This window comes from Phaethon lepturus, unplaced genomic scaffold (assembly GCF_000687285.1).
Source record: "Phaethon lepturus isolate BGI_N335 unplaced genomic scaffold, ASM68728v1 scaffold33987, whole genome shotgun sequence".
Taxonomy (NCBI): Eukaryota; Metazoa; Chordata; class Aves; order Phaethontiformes; family Phaethontidae; genus Phaethon; species Phaethon lepturus.
In genome coordinates, this window is record NW_010554625.1 from 29,287 (window position 1) to 41,273 (window position 11,987).

Below are 11,987 nucleotides of genomic sequence, written 5' to 3' on the forward strand. Positions count from 1 at the left end.
ATTTCATAGACTTCTAAAGAAGTTTCCCTAAATTAAGATGGCAGGATGAAGCTGTAGATACAGAAAACAGATTGAACATTTATGTATGCTGTCATTCATAGTCACATAGTGCTAATCCCTCTCATACACTGTCAGGAAAAAAGGAGCTGTCCTATTTTCACTTAAATTATAAGTGATTTATAATCCACAGGAATTATTAACTAGTTATGTGCCTGTGGGCAAACAAAATACACTTTGATACAAAGCAAGACTCTGCTTTGCTTTAAGCACAGGTAGCTTTTCCACCGATGGCTCAAAATACACTTATTTGCATTGCTTTTTTGAGTTTCTGTTGAATTTTCTGTTCTCCGATCTACTCTTCTATTTCATACGTACTTACACTATGGAAACTTCAATGAATTTCAGAAATGAGAAGTGTATTTCATGTGAGACTAAACAAAATGTTTCTACTAACAATGTAAAAAGGAATGAAAAGGTGCAAGATATAAAAAGAACGGAAAAGCAAAAGCACAGACTAAACACACAGGATTACGTACGTTAACTCAGGACACTCATTAAATTCTAACACCTTTCTTCATTGCTAAACAAATTGCTCAGGGAGGTATCAAAAGCTCAGAGCAGCAACGCTGCACTCACACAGACAAAGAATTTAAAAGAAAACTGAGAATGAAACTGGGAGTTACAAAGCAACCAGTCAAACTGACCCTAGTGCTCCGGCAGGAATGGCAAAGTTGTAAACCCAGTGATCCCTCGCAGAATTAGAAACCCAGATGATGAAAGTTCAGGGAGAAGAGCCAAAATAATCTGGGACAGTGTCCAAATTGCAGTGAAAAACATTCTGCAATACTTCTAACTCTGATAAATAGGCAGATAAACACACTCCTGAAGCATAGAAATTACTTGTTTGACCACAGCTTTTCCGCTGGATTTCTACAGCCTGAAAGCCTTATATGCATTTTGCAAAAAATCAGCTATAATTTCTCAAATAATGAGCATCTTTCTATACATGACAGCTTTATAGCCAGAAACAGATATTGTGTATTTTAAATGACATTCACAAAATGACATTCACCATGTTTAAATGCGTTCTCACTAGATTTGAACAAGCACTTAGATAACCCAAAGCACTTCAAAAATATCATTCTTTGAAGCAGTATTTTCCTTGAAACAGATAACTCCCCCTCACATAACCTGCCCTAGTGCAAAGCTATTCTTCTCCATGCTGAGGAAGACAGGACCCTGTTATGTACCAGCAAAAAAGGCAAATTTTCCATTGTGTTAGCCACACTCAGATATAACTTCCACTTCTGATGATTTTGGTTTTAATTTTTTTGGGGGGGCGCGGGCCAACATACAGGCTTGCTTGGGAAAATTGCATTCCTAAAGCATTCACAGCCCGAGCGTCTCACGCTCAACAGAACCTTATTCCTCACTTAATCCTGTTTCACAGCAGCATACCAGAGGAAAGATACTACTGGGTACAAGAAACATCATCTGGGATTTTGCCCTTACACTTTAATAGCAGCATTGTGAAACCTGCCCATAGCTTGTCTGCCTGCCCCAGAAGGTGTACAGAGAACCTGGGATTGTGCAGTCTGGCTGCAGCCTATTGCCTGATAGCAGGACAGTTATGTTACCTATGAAAACAGAAGACATAAGTAAAGAAGGAAAGTCATTTCTCCAAAGATGGGGCCAGAGAAAGAAATACCCAGTGTAAGACATGGAAATAAGACATATTAGCCAACAACCTTTCTTAGACCAAATAGAGGGAAGAGACAGAATAAAGCTGACCACAGCTATATTCTCATTTTTGTCACTATCATTTATGCTAAAGTCTCAGAACTGGGCTCCAGAGAGCAGACCTGTATTTATGAATTTGGGTAACTGTATAGCTAGAAAGGGCTCTGGATGTGTGGTGTGGCATTAAATTAATCAGAGAAATCAGCAAGAATCCAATCAAACAACCTTGTTTTTTTAATTAAGGAATGACAACCAGTATAATTGAGAACAAATGTATAATAATCCCCTTTTTCTTCCTAGTGGTATTATAGATAAATAGTATTTGCCAAAGTAAATTAAAAATAGATAAGAATATATACTTGAAGTATAACTCATCGATCATATATTTAAATTGCTGCAATTTTTCCTCTTTGTGCACAGATTTCTGTTGGTTATGCTTTGATTTGCCCATGGCAGCACTCTGTGCAATTCAGTCCTGAAGACACTGGAACAGCAAGGAACACAACTACCAAGAGAAAATCAGCATTTTGGGGAAGATAGTAAGGGAAGAGAGACTGTATAGAGTGATTTCTGACCTAGGGCTAATTCTAAAACCAGTAGAAAATCTTCATCTGGAAGCGACAACAAACTGGGAAACAACAGATTTAGTTACTGGTGAAGATGGCACTGTGATAGCACCAGGTTATTCTCCTGTGGTCACCATGCTGTGAGAAAATCAGTGCCCTTGTGAAACGGGAGACGGTGGGAACCTTACTAAGTGCTGATGCTGCTCATGTGCCCTGCGAGACGTTGGATGTACTCGAGGATCTTGACAGTGAAGAACCAATCCACAACTCCCATAATTAACACACGGTGAGAGGAAGAGTGGAGGTGAGTAGCTGGGTCTCTCAGGCTGTACTGGGAGGTCTTTTGTCTGTCAAAAAATAAGAAAAGCAAGAAGAAATGCATCAGCAGCAGGATACAATGACCAACAGAACATTCATGTACAAATTTGTCAGTAAAAAAGCAATGGGGAAGAAACCCTGCTCTCCCAACACGGGTCGCAATGCTGCTTTTTAGCTCCTTCAGACTGTCCATGATTTAAAAAAATCGTTTAAGAAAGCTGATTGTGCCACACCAGACTCTTGACACTTTTTATGTGAGAAAATACTGGTTTCAAGATATGGCAAGCATATTTCTGGGTTTTTTCTACATTCAAGAAACATTTTCATTACACACAGTAGCTTTCAATAGTTTGAAGAACTACATGAACAGGCACTTGCATAACAAGAAAAATAAATAAATTTGGTAAAGGACCAAAGTTGATGCCTCAAGATTTGCGTCTGCCTTTTCTTAGGGCCTGTGTCACAGCAGAGTTAACAGGAATTTGCCTAAGGACAGAGCAAGGAGGGGTGAAAGATAATTAACATTCTATGATTCTATTCTATGCTTCTGTGAGTGACGACTAAATATTTTGACTTAAGAAAAACAAACTAATAAATATTCTATGTGGTTCCTCTCACGTTTAAAATCCTTTGCAAGCTCTGTTTAATCAAATCCCAAGGCAGGAAGAGACAAACAAGGTCTCTAATGTAAGCTGTTGATGCAATGCAGGGACAGTCAAGTGGTACATACACATTACACGGGACTTGTACAGCCCTTTGGGTATGTTGTACATGTGCAGTGCCACTGGTGTTTATCCTGGTCCAGAGCAGCTGGGAAGAGTGGGAAAGGCCTTGTAGCCCCATTTGTAGTCCCCCTCTTCACTGTCACTGCTGTGAGAGGTTCTCACAGCATCCATTGACCAGCTGGGGTTGTGCAACAAAGTTAGTCTTTTACAGGCCCTGGACAATGCAAAAATATATAGAAAGAAGGTGTCTGAGTACTCTGTTGCCTACAAAAAAATTTCTTTACCTTATTGAACCACCCAGCAGTGGGGGGTGGGGAGGAGGGGGGCAGAATATACCTGAAAGTTACTGCATGCAGTGCTAATAGATTTGTCCAAGGTATTTCTATATGCCTGGGATGCCCTGAGTGGCAAAATCGTGGCATTCCTTATACATATACATGCATACACTTGCATGAAATGCTCCCATGTACCAGTAAAAGCACTGACAAGCCTGGGGCCTCACTGCAGCAGCGCCCAGCATCAGCCAGGATGCCCAGCTTGCTCTCCACTCCTGCTAAAGCCGATGGGAGTGAGGGTCGCCTGATGGCACCTTGCCTCTGATACTATTGCAAGACCCTACTTGTATTGATGCATGGGTTGGTTGAGGCCAAGCCAATCCTGAAGTTTCTGTTTCACAACAATGTTGGAGAGGACAATAAATCATCACTGAACATTTTGGTAATTGGCCATTCTTTTAAAACATTGCACAATTTTGTCATGACAGGAAACCTCAAAATTTCATCATTTTAAATGGGGATTGAGAAAGCTCAGAGTTTGCATGCCATGATTTTACTATGGCTTCCTGCATGTCTGTGAACAGGATACTGACACTACTGTGAAGAGATAAAAAGGATGTTGCAGCAAAAAAATTATTGTAGCAGCTGCTCAGCTAATTTGGATGGAGACAATTTTTTTCCTCAGTGATACTAACATTACTCTCTAATTCCACTGCAGAGGTCAGGATTAATTACAGAAGCTTTTTATTCCAAAAGCTGGTTTGATGTTACAACTCTTATATCAAGTGCCAGTGAAACAATCAACAGTCCTCTGGATTTGTTTTTGGTTCCCCCCCTCCATTTTAAGATATGTTTTAAGAGCTTTTGCAATAAATACTCCCTTCATCTACTTAATTTGGAAGCCATCTCAAATCGTTTCTCATCTTCTTACTGCATTACTTCAGAATGATTTCATCCCAGGTGGTGACCTCATATAAAATCCAATGTCAATTAATGGAAGCCAGAAAGCTTTGGGTTGTGTGGAAAGTGAGAAAATAAAAATAAAATACACATGTGCTGGCAATAGTAACTTTCTTTTGACTCATACCTGAGAGTTTAGTTTATTCAGCTGAGACTGTAATCTCTCGTTAATTTTCTGCAATGCTTCTTTCTCCTCATTAAGTCTTTCTCTGTCAGATCTCTCCTTTCTGAAGTCTTCTTCATATATTTGTACCTGCAATAATTATGGCCAAGTATGTGAATTTCAGCAGAGCCACAATGGAAATTTTCATCCCTTTGCTTTTTGGTTGCTTTTTAAACACTGGCCAAGCAGCAGGGTGCATTCCAAAGGGATCCTCCCTCTTTACAATCCTGCAACCAAAAGTTTCCCTTGTCTTTTTTATGACCAATACAGAATGACAAGCAATAGCTATTCTCCAATGGCATCTGTCAGTCGAAACCATCCACAGCTTCAGAATTCAGAGACCCTTGTAATTTAAAAGGCTGACAGCAGTTTAAAATATTATAAATAAGATAGCAAATACTAAAGATATCTGTGTTTTTAAGGGATGAACAGTAGCAGGACAAGCATTTTACCAATTCTTTTTTTCCGGTTTTCTCTTCAGTTATGAGCACTTTTAACTGCCCCCTGCCTCTCAGATGTAAGCAGTTAGTGTCCTGGTGGAGGTGGGAGGTACTGGTACAACATGAAAAAATAACTTCTAGCAAGCAGTCTGACAGAACATTATCACCTTATCTAACCTAATGAGCCACTATCATCAAATTACATCCTGCCTTTTTATAGCCCACTGAATACCATTGGCCTGCTTTGCTTTACGTCTTTTCATAGTTGTCTGCAGCTTTACCTTACCTACTGCGCTAGCTGTCTAACCGAGGTGTGGCCCAAAGGACTAACCTGTGCAGAGCAAGGGACAGTATTTAGAGCTGTGGTCACATATTAATGACCAGAAGACTTGCACTAGTCTGAACTGTCAAAGAATTTAGAACTTGGCTGTAAGGAATAAATAAATAAATAAATAAATAAATCTGTAGGAGGCTATCGTGTCCCAGATGTTAGAAACTATATGTGGAAGAAATAATTAGTCCATGTACCTTTTGTCTGCAATACAGGACTTCTAATTCATCCTCTCAAACTGCAGCCCAAAGACCCTACCCATCCCAGTGCAGAAGCAGGGGGAACATTATATACACAATTCAAAACAGAAATACAGAGGTATGACCCTGTCACCTAGAAGATAAGCTGCCTTTCAAATACTGAAGGATGCAATGGCTTAGCTCTTTTTATGTCGCCAGGAATCGCAGCACTTCATCCCATTAAAAAAGGCTGGCCACCCCAGGCACGGGCAGCGAGCGCACGGATTCAGAAGTAAAACACAAATCCCTGAATTAATTGGCGCTAAGCTGACTGGCTTAATTCTTCAGCTAACGGGCAGGCATCCACCTGGTAAGAAGCTGGAGATTTGTGGCACTTCTACTGAAAAATAACAGCAAAAGCACCTTGAGGTGGGAACCACCACCAGCACTTTCAGAAGACCTTTCATGTCCTCTTGGCTGGTCACTAAAGCCCAGTGACAGTCTATTTCCAAAGAACTTGCTTGCTGTGGCTCATGCCTTGCCTGTCATACAGATCCACTTTTCATTTTGCTGGCAGCAGCACTATGACTTTACAGCAGGACTAAAGAAATGCTAATACCTCAGGGAAAGAAAAAAGTCAACACAGGGTTCTATAAATTATTTTCACGATTTGCCTGTTATAGCTAATTTTTGCAAGGTTTTTTTCGGACCCAATGGTCCCCCACTAGATATAACCCCCTTCCTGAATAACACTGTGTAAAAGGAACAAAGGCTTTCTGCGTGGCCGTGTCGGGACTCAGTTCCACAGCCTGTGCCTGGAGGAGGCATGTGCGCCTCTGACCCTCCGAAGCAGAGGCAAAGCTATCGCTTGCAGAAATCCAGGTCTCTTGTATCCCTGTCCATCTACACACTTCTCTCCTCAGTATTTCCTCATTTCTTCTCTCCCAATTCTCTCTCTGCTGTCCTACCTCCCTCCCACTCCCCAGCTGTACGACCTGCTGAAGCTGCAAGGGAACGACTTTGTCACAGTTTGGCCATACATTCTGTTGCCCTGAGAAAGAGGGGGACACCTCCCAAGGAATGAATGCCTTCATTTCGTCTGTCATGGCCAGGGATGGACTGATGACAGCCAAGCTCTGGCGAGACTCTGTCACGTCGCTGTTTGTCACAAGAGACCCTCAGTACAGTTAGAGCCTTCTGCTCCATTTCGTGCAGAAGGAAGTCTGGGCTCACGGTACTGATTTATACAACTAAAAAAATACATTCATAAAATGGACACCCCATGAGAATTCTGGGGAAAAAAAAAGAAGAAAAAAGGTTTAGTCTATTTTATTGTATAGAATGAAATAACTCATTACTGTACAATCAAGTGCAGGATTTTATTCTCCAGCATGTGGCAAGCATTACATTAGAGAGCAAAATCTGGCTCTGCTGTCAAACGTGACAGAAACAAGTATTTTATTCCCATTGAATAAAATTCCCATTCTGATCACATCCATTTGTGTGTCAATAATGTTAACCCTAAAACTGTCCAGGATGACAGACCTAAATGTAAAATTATCTGAAAAGTATCATTTTTTTAAACAGATTCTTTCATATGGAAAGAAAAAGAGTGCACAAAGCACCTGAATTGCTCAGAACAACGATTAAAAAAAAAAATACACTTCTCTATAGCGATTGGTATGCAGGTTATGGATGCAAATGTTTTGCCTCACACTTTGAAAAATTGCAGTGCCAGCACTCTGGTTTTCCAAGACTAGGATTCTTAGATAATTCACTAAACTTTCAACTTCTAAGAAAAAAGGTGCAGAAGACACAATCAGTAACTCATGAAGTTTGGCATTCCCTCTGGATGAAATTCAGCCCCCTAGAGCTGGCAGTACGTCTCCAAGAGTCAGGACAGCCATTCAGCTGCTTTGAGTCCTACACAAGTCCTTGCTCCAGTCCTTTGCAAGGACTCAGTTTCAGTTCATGGACACTGCTGTGGTGACAGCATCTTAGAAAACACCATTTGAATGGGCTATGGCTAAACTGGTTCTTCCTTTCAAAAGCTCTACATCGCCAAATCTGCCAGGTACAACTCTTGGGAGAGAAGGCAAAATTATGCTGCACGAAATGGATCCAGACTTACTTCCAGCTGTTCTCACCTGCTGTCTGAGAACATCAAGTTGAGTTCTCATGTCCTCAAGGCTGTTCCTGTCACCCTTCGCTGAAGGAGTCCCAAGGACAGGTGCGTGCTGCTTTTTCAACACATCTAGAAGTGCCTGAAATGTCAAACAGCAAAATTACTAAACAGAGATTCACTACATTAAAAAAAAAAAATCCTTCTAAATGATTAGAAGGTTTGCTCTTCTCTAAATAAACAGATTGGAGTGAGTCATAGACTTGTGGGTGTTTTCCCTTCACTTCCAGTTGCTTCAATTACATACACTGGATATAAACCCCATGAATAACATATATGTATGACTAGGTCCAAATTTTCAATGTGCCCACACCACATCCATGAATTTGAGACGCTGTCACTTAGGGGACTGTGCTTTTACTTATAACTATCACCAACATTTACCTATGGAAATCACAGCTGCAAATCTCATTCATAAACACCACTTCCCTGTGCAAGTCAGAATTTGGGAAAACAAAGACAGGTGTCTAAACTCCGCTGAACAAGCAAACAAAATCTCTAAGAACATAAAAGTGATATTCAAAGATGGCCTCAAAATGTGACTACAGTAAAGTCTGACGAAACATTTTGTGTACTAAGAGTACAATTTTCTTCAACTGGAACTGAAGTAAAGCCTCTGTTGAGAGGAAGTTATGTAGTCTCTATAGCTTGTCACTAGAGGGAGTTATGAATACACACATGACATTGGTAACGCTCTTATTCTGTTTTTCAGCCAAATTCTGCCATAGTTCTTTGCAGGTTTTGTTTATTTTTAACAATATTACACAGCTATCCCTTGGACTGGAATAATTTTTTAATCACTCTTATCTCTCTCAGTCACCCACAAACTACACTTTTATATACACCTTTTTTTTTTTTTACTCTAGCACAAATACTCACCATTCAGTACTTTTCAATGTCTCTCACGTAAGATATGGACTCAGTTAACTTCATCCATTTTAGAAAGCTCAATTCCTGCTAATGATCCCCAGGTCTCCCTTGCTGACCACACTCTATTCAGGCCGTAAGGGAAGGAGAGAAGATAATTTGGAGCGGGAAGAGGCAGAGGGGGAAGTGGCCAAGCAGGAGAACCAGTATCTAAAGTAACCCAAGCATTAGTATTATCAAAAGGCCAACAAAAAAGAAAAAAAATAAAACAGCACTTTCCATGAAGAGCACAAGAGAGAAAAGGGAGGCTTTTTATCTGATAAGCTGCTGTCCTTAAGAACTGTGCAGAAGAGAAATTGGTATAATAGTGGCAAAGTTTGTGTGCCAGGTCAATACATAAATAAGGTTGAATGTAAACTTGGGAGGATGAAGATACAGATAGCTTACTGATTAATCCTCTTTTTGCCCCTTTGAGCCACTGTTAATCCCTTTTAGGCTATAACATTGCAGTGCTCTGCAAAAACAGTAAAACGAATAATAACAATGAGTTTCACATTGGCGTTTAGATTGGGCACGGATCACCAGCAGCAGCAAGAGTCAGTGAAGTTTGACAATATCACAGTAGGCATGACGTTCCCTGGCTGACTGCAGCCCAGATCCTTTCCCAGGTGTGTGGTTTGTTAAGCATACTGCTGAGGACAAAGGAAACGTGCTTTTCCTCTTCCTGCTGCCTATGTGCGATACGTCTTGATCTTGCTGACAACCACAGAATGACAAGACTCATTTGGGTGGCAGGGGACCTCTGGAGGTCCAAGCCCTTGCTCAGAGCTGGGCCAGGGAGGTCAGATTGCTCAGGGCCTGTCAACTGAGTATCGAGCACCTCCCAAGGAGGGTGATTTCACAGCATCTCCAGGAAACCTCTTCTAATATTTGACACCCTTCAACAGAAAGTGCTTCAGATGCCCTAATTCAAAGACAATTGAGTGACCTGCTTCCTTCACAACATACTGTTTTCCCAGTCATTTGCTGTGCCCAGTTTTTATATATGGCTCTGTCTTCCTTTAAAACTCCTTCAGCAGGATGTATTTTACTGATCATGGCCATCCTGAGGCTACCAAATGGTAACACAGCTTTACAACTGAAGTATGTATATTCATAAGCTGTTGATGGTTCTCCTAATTCTTCAACAAATATAACTACATTGACTATTCTTCTTGCAGCTCACTTCCTAGAATCACATTGCGATTTAGTCATATTAGGTATTTGGGCAATTCTTCAGTTTTTCTTTTTATTTGTTTTTTTTTTTGAGGAGGTTCTACATCTCAGAATTATGAAGGAAAAAAACTCAGAAGAATCCAGAAAATTTGATCTCCAAAAGGTTAACAGCAGAGAAAACAAGAAACTGCAGCATGAATAAAGCTGAATTAGTTTAGCATCATACTAAACTCAGATCAAAATCTTTGAGGAAAGATTGTAAGATACATTCTGAGAAGTGCTAGGTATGGGGGAAAAAAAAAGTAAAATTTTGTAATGTTGCTATTACATCAATAGCAAATTATTGAGAATTATGTCATTATAGGAGATTTGGGTTCCCAAGTATAAAATGGAGACTTAACACTACTAAAGCTAATACTCAAAGATATAACTGGAATATTTTCCTTCAAAATTCCCATCACTCTGAACTGACAAAAGGTGGGGCTGTTTTAGAGTAATTTATGGAGGAAATAATGATATTACTGTTCCACTGGTTTTAAAAAACGGCTGTGAATAAAATGATCATTAGACACTTGAAATTAAAAGTAAATAAGCTATTTTAAATATGGAACTAAGATTTGTAATTTCAAATCAGCAAATCTGAGAAATGACAAAGCACTTCTAGGCACCATCTATAACTGGTCGTGTATGCAATTTTTCCAGATCATTTAGCTCCTCCTACTTTACTAAAAGTCAAAGTACAAAAAAACCCAACCAACCAAACCACTCCCTACCCCCCAGAAAATCACATCTCAAGGAACCTGAAAAAAATTATATAGGAAAATGTTTGAGGGACAGCTAGATGAATAGTTTCAAGAAGGAAAATTAAAATGCCTGTAGGGACTTGAGAAAGGATTTCATCCCAACAGAAACTACCACTTTTGGTGGTACTACTTTTTGTAGCTTTTAGATGAAAGTGCAGGGTGAGAGAGACAGTCACACTGAGCTGTATGTTACAAAAGAAATTAAACTATAAAATATATATAAAACACAAATTTTTTTTTCACTATAAAAATGAATGTAAGAAGGAAGGCATTACACGGTAAAGCAAGATTAAAGACAGTATTTCCAATAAGAAGGATAACACAGAGCACTGTGGCAGTGGCAGGATGGCTAAGAGCAAGGAAGATGTACCAGTGAGAAAGAGCTCACAGCGTGCTGAGTGAGTTAAACTGAGCTTAACTTCATGTGGTGTTAAACAACATTCATTCAGAAGTACTGGGAACTGAAACCTGAAATTGCAAGACAAGCCACACAGAGGTTTTCTGAATTCTTCAGCCTCAGAAATGGAACTGTATGACTGAAACATGAACTACCTTGGTTTCCAAAGCTACAAAATGGATTAAGTGGTCCATGTACCTAGAAACCTCTTAGTCTAACCTCAAGAGTGTGTTAGGCTTGGGAGAAAATTTTGAAGAGAATTGTCTTATAGATATGAGAACGGGGATTAAGTAAAGCACTCTAACTTGATGACTTTCATAAAAAATATTTTCTTATTGGGGAAATACATTAGAGCTTATTAGTCTATGTTTTAATAACAATTGAGATGGTGCTGCAGCAAAGTTGTGAAATAAGTCAGAAATTTGGCTTTTACTTGAACTATATGAACAAGGAAACAGCCACAGGAAAGCCAATATCTTGGGATATAGCATTGCAAACTGTTATGGCACTGCAACATCACTTTCATGATGCAGACATCGAAGTAGGATCAGATCAGACTCTATACTTTGGGTACTCCGGATGACCAGATCAAAGGTGGATGAAGCCAAAAGTAAAAAGGCCAATGTACTTAGAAACAAGAAGTAGTATTGTCCATAAACTGAGAATTAAGCAGTTTAAAATGACTGAGATGAAAAAAACATGCATATTAGCAGGCATAGTTGTATTTTAAAAGACTTTCGTCTGGGTCGAGCTGGGTCAGTTTAGCGAAACTGTCCTCTAGTGGAAATACGATTGCTCTCTATAGCTATAGGGAAAGAGGAAGTGG

The 11,987-nt window shown here is 39.8% G+C and overlaps 1 protein-coding gene across 1 annotated transcript in view; it reads right to left on the bottom strand.

Moving 5' to 3' along the window:
* The window catches only part of TNIP3 (TNFAIP3 interacting protein 3), a gene marked incomplete at its 5' end in the record, with an annotated part of 40,724 nt that overhangs the window by 9,362 nt on the left and 19,375 nt on the right, over positions 1 to 11,987 (bottom strand). The window contains 3 exons of the mRNA XM_010291924.1: positions 2,639 to 2,653; positions 4,712 to 4,837; positions 7,845 to 7,961. Of these exons, the coding sequence (XP_010290226.1) occupies positions 2,639 to 2,653; positions 4,712 to 4,837; positions 7,845 to 7,961 (258 nt within the window). The remainder of the gene's footprint in view (positions 1 to 2,638; positions 2,654 to 4,711; positions 4,838 to 7,844; positions 7,962 to 11,987) is intronic.